The sequence below is a fragment of the Rhincodon typus genome, chromosome 2 (genome assembly GCF_021869965.1).
Source record: "Rhincodon typus isolate 14 chromosome 2, sRhiTyp1.1, whole genome shotgun sequence".
Taxonomy (NCBI): Eukaryota; Metazoa; Chordata; class Chondrichthyes; order Orectolobiformes; family Rhincodontidae; genus Rhincodon; species Rhincodon typus.
The window spans coordinates 73,499,134-73,511,272 of NC_063333.1; the positions used below are offsets into that span (position 1 = coordinate 73,499,134).

The window sequence follows — 12,139 nt, forward strand, 5'->3', positions numbered from 1 at the left end:
CCAGTTCATCAGTCTTGAGGCAAATACATGATTTCATGGATCTGATTCCTTCAGGACTTGCATTATGATACTTGGTGGTTCTGCACGAGATGGGTGTCAAAGCTGTTCTCTTGGCTTGTGTCAATGATGTGCTCCTTGTGATCCTGATGTATTTGACCTGTAAAGGATCTGAAAGTGTTAAGTTTCTGGCATTATATGTCCTGCCATCAGCTACTAAATATTGTAGGCTCCTGGTGCATCAGTGCCAACAGGACTCCCTCCCAGAGGAGTTTAGGCATGTTGACTGGAGTACTATCTACCTCTGCTACTTGATTCCATCTTAACCCTGCTGTGAATTTGATTCCTCCAAGGCCTACATTGCAATTTCCTCCTTGTACTTGCAGTAAAAATGGCAGGGGATCTATAAGCAGTCCTTGGAATAGTGGGCTGATGATTCCTGGCCCCTTATTCAGAAAGCACTGAACATGTAATAGTGTTATTGTGTTTGTGGGGCTGGTGAATTGGCAAAAATTGGAAGCAAAGCGATCACTTAAAGGTAACCGACAAGATTGCTCAGAGTGCTGACCTGTGGTCGGGGTCATGTAATTATTGTAAATTGTGGCAGTTATTGTTTTAGTGAATCACTCTGATTCTTCTCCCAAGTTGTTGCTGAGATATAGGAGAAACTCAGATTTTTTTCTGGGACAAAAAGGCACATTAAGGTCTGAAAATGTTACTTGAACCTGTCAAATCATGTAAAAGCCTTAAACTTCTCTAAAGGTGCAACACCTTAAAATATGTAACTGAATACTGCAGAAATGTTTGTGTCTGTATTTATATGTGGAATTCTTAATCTTGAACTATCTATTGCTAAGAAGAACTTTAATTATCATTTTGTAATAAGCCAAAGCTATTCTTTTTCTTTCCTCAGATTCATGATGTTGCAAACTGAGGCTTGTACATTTGCCTCTCTTTGTTCAAGCTGATCAACTGATGTGATAGTAGAACATTTGGAGAGAATCCTAATGCCATTTGGTAGAAAAATATGAGTGGGTCAAAGCCAGACATCCTGTGGGCTCCTCATCATGTGGACAGATTTGTTGTTTGTGATTCTGAACTTTGCCTCTATCGTACTGAATCAGTAGGAAATTGTGAAGCTAAAGCTGGTTCTTTGAGACTCTCAGAGGACACCACAGCTACATTGCTGGCGATTAACTCTGACACTCCCTATATGAAATGTGTTGCTTGGTATCCTAAATATGACCCAGAGTGTCTACTTGCTGTTGGTCAAGCCAATGGACGGGTTGTCCTTACTAGCCTTGGTCAAGATCGTAATTCTAAATGCAGAGATTTGATAGGAAAGGAATTTGTTCCTAAGCATGCCCGTCAGTGTAACACACTAGCTTGGAACCCCGTAGACAGCAATTGGCTTGCTGCTGGACTGGACAAACATAGAGCAGATTTCTCAGTACTCATCTGGGATATTAGCAGCAAATATACACCAGAGATAGCTGTCCCAGCAGAGAAGGTTCGTCTTTCTGCTGGTGATACTGATGCTGGCCTTGTCGTAACAAAGCCTTTGTATGAGCTGGGACAAAATGATGCAAGCCTCTCTCTTTGCTGGCTCCCAAGAGATCAAAAGCTCCTGCTGGCAGGCATGCACCGCAATCTTGCAATTTTTGACTTGAGGAACACCAGCCAAAAAATTTTTGTCAATACAAAAGCTGTTCAAGGTGTAACTGTTGATCCTCACTTCCATGACCGTGTAGCATCTTTCTTTGAAGGTCAAGTGGCAATCTGGGACTTAAGGAAGTTTGAAAAGCCAGTACTGACACTGACTGAGCAACCAAAACCACTAACAAAAGTAGCATGGTGTCCAACTAGAACTGGTTTGTTAGCTACATTAACAAGAGATAGTAATATAATTCGCCTGTATGATATGCAGCATACTCCAACACCTATTGGGGATGAAACGGAACCCACCATAATAGAAAGGAGTGTGCAGCCATGTGAAAACTACATTGCCTCCTTTGCTTGGCATCCAACAAATCAGAACCGTATGGTTGTAGTGACACCTAACAGATTAATGTCGGACTTCACTGTCTTTGAGCGAATATCACTGGCTTGGAGTCCAACTACTTCTCTAATGTGGGCCTGTGGAAGACACTTGTATAACTGCAGTGAAGAAGGAGAAGCTAGTTCTGGAGAGAAAGATGTTGCTACGAAAATGAGGCAGCGGGCATTATCAAGATATGGGCTTGACACAGAGCAAGTGTGGAGAAATCATTTGTTGGCTGGAGATGATGACCCACAGCTGAAGTCTTTATGGTACACTCTGCATTATATCCTTTTTGGTTAAAATTTGAAGAGGAAGTTAATGGTTTATCAAAAACTTTGTTTCTCAGGAAGGTATATTGCAATGATGTTTAATAAGAAGCCCAAAACTTGTTTGAGGTATTTTTAAAAATTTTGTTTCACGGTGCAACAATATTTAAAAGAAAGAGAAACTTTCTTGTGATATTTCTATTCTAGTTTTTTTTTTTGAAGGATGTCTGTCCCTTTAAAGCTATTGTAGTGGAGCTGTTGTAGATTAATTGCTATGATTTAGTCAGCAACTCCACTGTTGTAACATGGCCAGTGCGAGCAGGTTACCATAGTGACCCATGACATCATGGTGATATGCCCATTTACGCTGCCAAGGTGATGTGAAAAAAGCTGATGTTGTCAATGGTAAGTGAATGCGGTCCGGATGCAGTTTAGGTAGTTGTTATGGGGGACTTTAACTTTCCAAATAGTGACTGGAAATGCTATAGTTTGAGTACTTTAGATGGGTCAGTTTTTGTCCAATGTCTGCAGGAGAGTTTCCTGACACAATATGTAGATAGGCCAACAAGAGGCGAGGCCACATTGGATTTGGTACTGGGTAATGAACCAGGCCAGGTGTTAGATTTGGAGGTAGGTGAGCACTTTGGTAATAGTGACCACAATTCGGTTACGTTTACTTTAGCGATGGAAAGGGATAAGTATATACCACAGGGTAAGAGTTATAGCTGGGGGAAAGGCAATTATGAGACGATTAGGCAAGATTTAGGATGGAGAAGGAAACTGCAGGGGCTGGGCACAATTGAAATGTGGAGCTTGTTCAAGGAACAGCTACTACATGTCCTTGAGAAGTATGTACCTATCAGGCAGGGAGGAAGTGGTCGAGCGAGGGAACCGTGGTTTACTAAAGAAGTTGAATCTCTTGTCAAGAGGAAGAAGGAGACTTATGTAGAGATGAGGCGTGACGGCTCAGTTAGGGCGCTTGACAGTTACAAGTTAAGCAGGAAGGACCTAAAGAGAGAGCAAAGAAGAGCCAGGAGGGGACATGAGAAGTCTTTAGCAGGTAGGAACAAGGAAAACCCTAAAGCTTTCTATAGGTATGTCAGGAATAAAAGAATGACTAGAGTAAGATTAGGGCCAGTCAAGGACAGTAGTGGGAAGTTGTGCGTGGAGTCCAAAGAGATAGGAGAGGTGCTAAATGAATATTTTTCGTCAGTATTCACCCAGGAAAAAGACAATGTTGTCGAGGAGAATACTGAGATACAGGCTATTAGACTAGACGGGATTGAGGTTCATAAGGAGGAGGTGTTAGCAATTCTGGAAAGTGTGAAAATAGATAAGTCCCCTGGGCCGGATGGGATGTATCCTAGGATTCTCTGGGAAGCTAGGGAGGAGATTGCAGAGCCTTTGGCTTTGATCTTTATGTTGTCATTATCTACAGGAATAGTGCCAGTAGACTGGAGGATAGCAAATGTTGTCCCCTTGTTCAAGAAGGGGAGTAGAGACAACCCTGGTAATTATAGACCAGTGAGCCTTACTTCGGTTGTGGGTAAAGTGTTGGAAAGGATTAGAACAGATAGGATTTATAATCATCTAGAAAGGAATAATTTGATTAGGGATAGTCAACACGGTTTTGTGAAGAGTAGGTCGTGCCTCACAAACCTTATTGAGTTCTTCGAGAAGGTGACCAAACAGGTGGATGAGGGTAAAGCAGTTGATGTGGTGTATATGGATTTCAGTAAAGCGTTTGATAAGGTTCCCCATGGTAGGCTATTGCAGAAAATACGGAGGCAATGGATTGAGGGTGATTTAGCGGTTTGGATCAGAAATTGGCTAACTGTAAGAAGGCAGAGGGTGGTGGTTGATGGGAAATGTTCATCCTGGAGTTCAGTTACTAGTGGTGTACGGTAAGGATCTGTTTTGGGGCCTCTGCTGTTTGTCATTTTTATAACTGACCTGGATGAGGGCGTAGAAGGATGGGTTAGTAAATTTGCAGATGACACTGAAGTTGGTGGAGTTGTGGATAGTGCGGAAGGATGTTGCAGGTTACAGAGGGACATAGATAAGCTGCAGAGCTGTGCTGAGAGGTGGCAAATGGAGTTTAATGCGGAAAAGTGTGAGGTGATTCACTTTGGAAGGAGTAACAGGAATACAGAGTACTGGGCTAACGGTAAGATTCTTGGTAGTGTGGATGAGCAGAGAGATCTCGGTGTCCATGTGCATAGATCACTGAAAGTTGCCACCCAGGTTGATAGGGTTGTTAAGAAGGTGTATGGTGTGTTAGGTTTTATTGGTAGAGGGATTGAGTTTCGGAGCCATGAGGTCATGTTGCAGCTGTACAAAAGTCTGGTGTGGCCGCACTTGGAGTATTGCGTACAGTTCTGGTCGCCGCATTATAGGAAGGATGTGGAAGCATTGGAAAGGGTGCAGAGGAGATTTACCAGGATGTTGCCTGGTATGGAGGGAAGGTCTTATGAGGAAAGGCTGAGGGACTTGAGGCTGTTTTCGTTAGAGAGAAGAAGGTTAAGAGGTGACTTAATAGAGACATACAAGATGATCAGAGGATTAGATAGGGTGGACAGTGAGAGCCTTTTTCCTCGGATGGTGATGGCTAGCATGAGGGGACATAGCTTTAAATTGAGGGGTGATAGATATAGGACAGATGTCAGAGGTAGGATCTTTACTGAGAGAGTAGTAAGAGCGTGGAATGCCCTGCTTGCAACAGTAGTAGACTCGCCAACTTTCAGGGCATTTAAATGGCCATTGGATAAACATATGGATGATAATGGAATAGTGTAGGTTAGATGGGCTTCAGATTGGTTTCACAGGTCGGCGCAACATCGAGGGCCAAAGGGCCTGTACTGCACTGTAATGTTCTATGTTCTATGACTATCTGGATGGTGTGCATTTTTTCATCTTTAGCAATTCCTACGCTTCTATGTTCTTAAGTAACTGCAGATGTTCAAAATCTGGAAACAAATTGCGGTAGGATATTATACTGGTGTTATGAATCTACACAGCCTGAGCTCACTGCATCTATTACTTTCTGGCTACCTAGAGCATAACCTATTTCTGTGGAATCAGCATTAATGCATTGAGCATCCTGTCAGTTAACACTTCACTTCTGGAGAAGACATCGTGCAGCCAAGGAAACTCTGGTTAGACCATATTTGGAGCACTGTTTTCAGTTCTGGGTGCTTAACCCTCCTCTGTCTTGAGGTGTAGCAGAATTTGACCAGAATGATAACTAAACTCCCAGAGGTTTTAAATTGCAAGGAAAGATTAAAGGCAAGGTTGTCTTCCCTGAAAGTTTTTTTTTCTTTATTCATTTGTGGGACGTGGGCATTGCTGGCTGGCTGGCATTTGTTGCTGTTGAGAAGGTGGTGGTGAGCTGCCTTCTTGAACCACTGCTCCATGTGCTCTGAGTAAACTCATAATGCCCTTAAGGAAAGAATTCCATGATCTTGATCCAATGACAGTTAAGGGAACAGTGATATATTTCTGAATCAGGATGGTGAGTGGCTTGGAGGGGAACTTGCAGATGGTGGTGTACCCATGCGTTCGCTGCTGTTATTCTTCTAGGTGGGAGTAGTTGTGGGCTTGGGAATGTACTAAGGACCTTTTGGTACATTTCTGCAATACCTCTTGTAGATCGTGTATTGAGTGTCAGTGGTGGAGTGAGTGGATGTGCTGATCAAGCAGGATACTTGGTCCTTAATGGTGTCAAGCTTCTTGAATGGTGTTGGAGCTGCAGTCATCCAGGGAAGTTGGGAGTATTCCATCACACACCTGATGCATGCCTTGTAGATGGTAAACAGGCTTTGGGGAATCAGGAGGTCCGCTAAAGATGAATGGGAGATTGAAAATTTTGATTATATTGAGGGGAATCAGTTGGCGGGGGGGAAACAATTTCCATAGGTTGGGATGGGGGGGGTGATCGCAGACTGGAGGGAATAGTTTTAATAAAAAATCTTTTTTTTTTTTAAATTAAATGCGTTAGCCATTTCAGGAGTGAAATTGGGAAACACTTTGCAAAGTGTGCTGAAATTTAGAACTATTCTGCAAATACCATTACCTATATTGGACAGGTATACAAAATTGGGCTTTTCTCAATAGGGTAACTGGCATAATAACTCAATTTTATTGGTATATTTATCCTAATGCATAGCAGTCAGTGTACTATTTCCACGGCTCATAATATTGAAAATTAAATTGAAGATACTTTAAGAAGTATCCAGTAAAATTAACAGAAAGATAATATGGCATTAGATATTTTGAATACACATTAACAAATGCTGAAAGTACATGGGCTGAATTCCTGACAAAACAGTTGGCTGAAGGCAGTGGCGGATTGCCAGTGAGGGTGAGCATTACTGCCTTCCTGACTCCTACCTATCAGCAATGTCTCTTTTTAAAGAGAACCATGTGATTTGTTACAGCTACCTGAGAGGTAAAACAAAACTTTGGTTAATTGTTTCATCTAAAAGTTGGAAGAAGTGATATGAGTTGAAAGTAGGGATGGGCTATTAATTTAAAAAAAAAACACTTCTTCAATTTCCCATTCTAATTACCTGTATTAAATATTAAAGTATCTTAGTATCTCATTCATGGAAATGAATGATCGATGGTGCCAACTGAACGAGCTGTTATGTTCTGCATGGTGTCCAGCTCCTTGAATGCTGCTGAAGCTGCAGGCATTCAGGCAAGTGGACAGTATTCCAGCACACTTCTGATTTGTGCCTTTGTAGATATGGACAGGCTTTGGGTGTCAGCAGGTGAGTTATTTGTCATAAACTCCTACCCTCCAATCTGTTTTTGTAGTTGCGGCATTTCTATAGCCAGTCCAGTTTTTGTCGAGTGATTGACAACCCCATGATGTTGTTTGAGGGAATTGTTCAATGGTAATGTAATTGAATATTAAAATAGGAGATGGTTGGGTTCTCTCTTGATCTAAATGGTCTTTGCCAGATACTTATGTGACAAGTTACATTTATGCCGCATCATCCCAGACCTGGATACTTTTTAGATGCAATGTTTGAGAAGTTGAATGGTGCTGATATATTGTGAAGTATGCAGCAAACATGTCCATTTCTGACCTTCATTGGAAGGATGATGAAGATGGTGGGCCTAGGGCACTAGCCTGACATACTAAGTAGGTCCCTTGTGGCACAGTGATGGTGCCCCTACCTCTGAACCAGGGGCCTACATTCAAGCCCCACCTACTCCATAGATGTGCAGTCATATCTCTGAACAGGTTAGTTAGAAAATACCTAGCCTGGGGTACTACTGCATTGACGTCTTGGGGCTGAGATGATTATTTAAGTGTCCAATTGTGCTTTTTATTATTTTAAGAGTGTTGGTGACATTTTCAGGCTTGCCTATTGGAGTTGACTATGTTTATAAGGGATTGTAATTCTGTGTAAACTTTGCAATGAAACTAGTTTAAAAATTTTATCTCCAGTCTGGGATATAGGCTGTCAGGCCAAACTATTAATTGGGTATTTGTGCACTTGTTTTTGAGGTGTTTGAGAGTTCTTCAGGGTGTTGAATGTGAGAGCATTGAGAAGGGCAAGTGATGTGGGGAAGGAATCTTGAATTCTTAGGAGCATTGGGCTGAGATTCCTTCATTTGCTTTGTGAAAGGATAAGTTTTGATCATGGCAGTGATGGAATGTGGAAACTTTAGAGAGAGGTGACATTGGTGTGGGGTGAATGGTGGAGGTGGATGGTTTGTAGTTTCCAACAGTTTTCTTTCAGGTTGAAAATAGAAGGAAAGATGTATTTTTGGAGGTACAGTGGAGGGTAATACAATACTACTGGTGGAGGATCCAGCTGTAGTGAAAGTAAAAGACTTGCTCCATCAAAGCTTATTTCCTAATTTAAAAGTATATGTGCTGTAACAAGAGATTCAATAAAGTGGTGATACAGCTGGTCACGAGCTGCCTCAGCTAATGAGCTGAACCAGCAGATAGCCAATAATGAAATAGTGACTGTTTCCTGTGCAACCAAACTGATTGCACTGTGCAGATTAAGTTCATGGTCGGATTTTCAATAATTCCACATTTCCAGGACTTGCTGAATGTGATGTGTATAGATTTACAAGTTGTTTAATTGCAACTAAAGTAGGCTTATATAAAGTTGCCTTTTCCCTTCATGTTGTTTTCCTATATTTGTAATCACTCATGAAACAATATGCTGAAGATGCAGATCAGAAATCTATGAACAGAGTGCCTCTCGTATACTCTGGTATTAAAGCAATAGTGAAATCCAGTGCAGGTGAGTAGATTAATTATTTTGTTTGTCCGTCTATAATATTTATTTCTGTTGTGAATGCTTGTTGGTTGTTCCAGATATTTTCAAAAAAATGAAAAGAATGCAAATGTAGAATTTCGCTTCAGGAAGATTCTTTGCACACTTAGTACCAACAATCTTTGAACTACTCTTCAGTGATCCCTGAGTGGTTCCGAGTGCCCTATTGAAAACCTTGCAGTGAGCTCAGACATTATTGCTGAGCAGAATTGAATGCTGTCACCTAGTAACTTTGGAAAAATCTGTTCCGTAAATGTTACCAGTCATAGATGGCCAGCTTGTTCCATACAAAACTTGATACAAAAAGAGGTTGTCATTATACACTCCTCTACAAAAAAAAAAGGTTTTACCATAGTGAAGGTTTTTTGCAATACTCTGGAGTTGCAACAAGTTCTTATCATAAAACTGTAACACACATTATTGCAGCCTTTGCATGTGTCTTATGAAAGCTACAAAGGTTTAACTTAGACAACAGGCAAGTACGTGTCCAAGTAGGATTAACCATGTTTAAGTAGTCTACCATTTAATACAACTGAATGCTAATGTTTTCTTATGGCTTTAAGCACTGGACATAGCAATTGCAAGGGTCTTTCCCAATCTCTTTGTGAGGAAGCAAATGCTGTGAAAATGCATCAAAGTTTTGTTTAGAAATATCTTAACCAGTTTGTACTTCTATTTTGAGCTATAGATTTTCAACTATTTCTGGCAAACCAATGCACTGATTTTCTCTTCTTGAAGGATGTGTATTTAATCATGCCCTAGACTTTTTACCGTAGGTTTCTCGACTTGAATAAGTCCAAACATGTTTTTTTTTCTTTGTCCTTTTTCCTTATCATCTGGAACATGAATCACATCATCAACATTAATGACTGACAAGTCCTGACAGTTCTCAAAATATTAATTTGTTTACTTGTTGGAATACACTTGTCCCTTTTAAACACAAACCTCTATAGCCTCCAGTAGCCTGTGACAGTCTACAAGGAAAAAAAAATCTTTTGAATATCCTGATGCGTTCTAATAGATCCTGAGTGAGAATATTTCCTTTCCTGATGCTATTTCTTTTTCTGGAGATAGTTAAGTCTTCTGGTTACTCCCAGTGGTTTACTGTTCCTGTTGTAATAATTTGCATTTAGATGTCCTATCTTATGGCAATGAAAACATCCTGATTTCCCAGTATTGCCTATATTCTCTGTGCTATCATTTCTACTGAATGGAGCAGTTTGTCAAAATCATAAAACCTAAACTTTTCTTTAGCCGGATCATGCTTTCCCATTTCTTTCTCTGTCCAAAGCTCTGTTTCTCTTTTCTTTTCTGATCTCCTTCCTCCATTGTTGACCTTTCTTTTTATCTCTCTCCTGAAGTTCAAGTACAAAATTTTGCATTTCTCTTTTAAAGTTTATGGTTTTTTCTTTGTATTTCATGTTGCTTCATCTGCAGCTGAATTCTAGCCGACGTGAATTGTGTCTGGGGCTAGACTCTTCCAATCCGCTATCTCGTTACATCAACCACGTCTGCTTGGCTCCTGATTATAATTCCAACTCTAACCTGATTGTCAGTGCTATAGCTTTGGTTAATTCTTGTAAATCACTGTGGGTTAAATCTCTCTTCCAGAAAAGTCAGAGTATTGATGACATCATTTTGGTTTTCAGTACATATAATAGAATTCACTGTGAAAACCCTGATCAGCCTTAACCTTGGCAAGTCCTAGCACACTGATTGTTCTGAGCCTTTCACTACCATGTGATAAGTAATTTAGTCCAACAGCAATTACTTAAATAGTATGTTTTACAGAGTAAAATGTCCCAAAATACTTCATACGAACATAAGGCAAAACTTGGCCATTGACCAATATAAGGGAATGTTAAGTCAGGTGACAAAGACCGAAGCTTTGAGGAGCATAGCATTTAAAAGTAGCAAAGTGGAAGAGAAGCAGTGAAATATAGGGAGAGAATCCGATCCTAAGGCTTAGAGGTTTGACAGCTGATTATAGATTGAAGATAATAGGAAATTCATGGGAAGCTGGGATTGAAGTAGTGCAGAATTATTGGAGGGCTGGAGGAGAAACCCATGGAAGGATTTGATCATGAGGTTGAAATAATTTAAAATTGAGATTGACTGCTAGAATTACAATGTAACTAAGTGAGCACTGGGTTGATGACTGGGACTTACTGTGGGTTTGCATTTGATAGTTTTGGACAGCTACCAGTTTAGAGTATTCAAAGAGAAAATATTGGCCAATGGATCAACAAAGTAGTTAAGTCTGAAAGTAACAGAAGTATGGATGAGTTCATTTTATAGCTGAGGTCAAACATTGTCAAGCATCCATTTTTTTTTTTTCATTTATTTGATTGTCAGAGAGAAAGACAGAAAATTATAAACATGGCTGGACTGGGTCTGATCGGCAGATGGATTTTATCAGATACCAAAGTGAGGAGCGAAGCTTGGCTCTGCAACTTTGTGGCTGGATACAGAAAGGACCAGAGATTGATGTGGGTCCCTTCTTGAATTCATTAGAGGAAGGAGAAGAATGGGAACGTGCGGCTGCAGTTGCACTTTTTAACCTTGACATTCGAAGAGCTATAGAGATTCTAAACAAGGGAGCTGCTTTGGGAAAAGGTACACAATTCATCAATCTTATTTCAAACTAAAATCATTAGACATTTTAAGGGAATTTTTGTGATGCATCTTATATTGCTGCTATGGTTTTATTCAGCGATGGGACGTGGGAATGTGTAATGAAAAGGGAAGATTCTTGTGGGAATGGATTTTTTTGCTAGCTTTCATCTGAAATAGTCCAAACAGTGTAAAAATATTTTGTAACTTCAAATGCAGGTCATATCAAATATAAATTGAATTTCCATGATCTTGAGTATTTAAAAAAATGTTAAGACAATTCCACACAGAAAATTGACCAGACCTTTCAAGTTCAATATTTTGATCTGGGGCATACATTCCCAGTTGCATCTGTTTATGACAATTTGAGGAGGATATTATTTTTGTAGGTGCTTAAAGACAATATTTCTGTATGCTCACACCATTAGATTTTGTTGTTCTTAGCTAGTTTCTTTTCAGTGTGTAGAATCTTTAAATTTTTTTTGCTAGTCCAGGCACACAGTATGTTTAACTCCAAGCATAGCTGATGTCATGCATCCTTGGTTGCCTGTGTAAGTGAGTGGGAGCATTGTTCTCACCGTCTTGAGTCTGGCAACTCTCCAACTGTGTAGTATTCTTTTAAGTGCTGGCTTTAGTGCCAGCTTAGATTATGTGGTCGGATTCATTGATTGGTATATTAACCTGCTGACTGATGTGAAAGTGCTAACACTGAGCCAAAGCTAGCACGCATTGTATTAAAAGAATATCCCACAGTGAAATTACAAATTGTTTTCTCATTAATCTGAAAATGTATCTTTCTTTTGAGAAGGCAATTTTTGTATTTCTTTGGGCTCAGGATCCTGGCAGTATAAACAATTAGTGTTGAGCCCACAAACGTAAACGTGAGTTTAGGGAAGCTCACTGCTTGCAAATATGCC

The 12,139-nt window shown here is 40.2% G+C and overlaps 1 protein-coding gene across 1 annotated transcript in view; it reads left to right on the forward strand.

Moving 5' to 3' along the window:
* The first annotated feature begins 909 nt into the window (after positions 1-909).
* Positions 910-12,139, forward strand: part of mios (missing oocyte, meiosis regulator, homolog (Drosophila)) — a 37,295-nt gene continuing 26,065 nt past the window's right edge. The window contains exons 1-3 of the mRNA XM_048613973.1: positions 910-2,321; positions 8,481-8,576; positions 10,965-11,225. Coding sequence (XP_048469930.1) covers positions 1,025-2,321; positions 8,481-8,576; positions 10,965-11,225 — 1,654 coding nt within the window. The 5' untranslated portion in view covers positions 910-1,024. The remainder of the gene's footprint in view (positions 2,322-8,480; positions 8,577-10,964; positions 11,226-12,139) is intronic.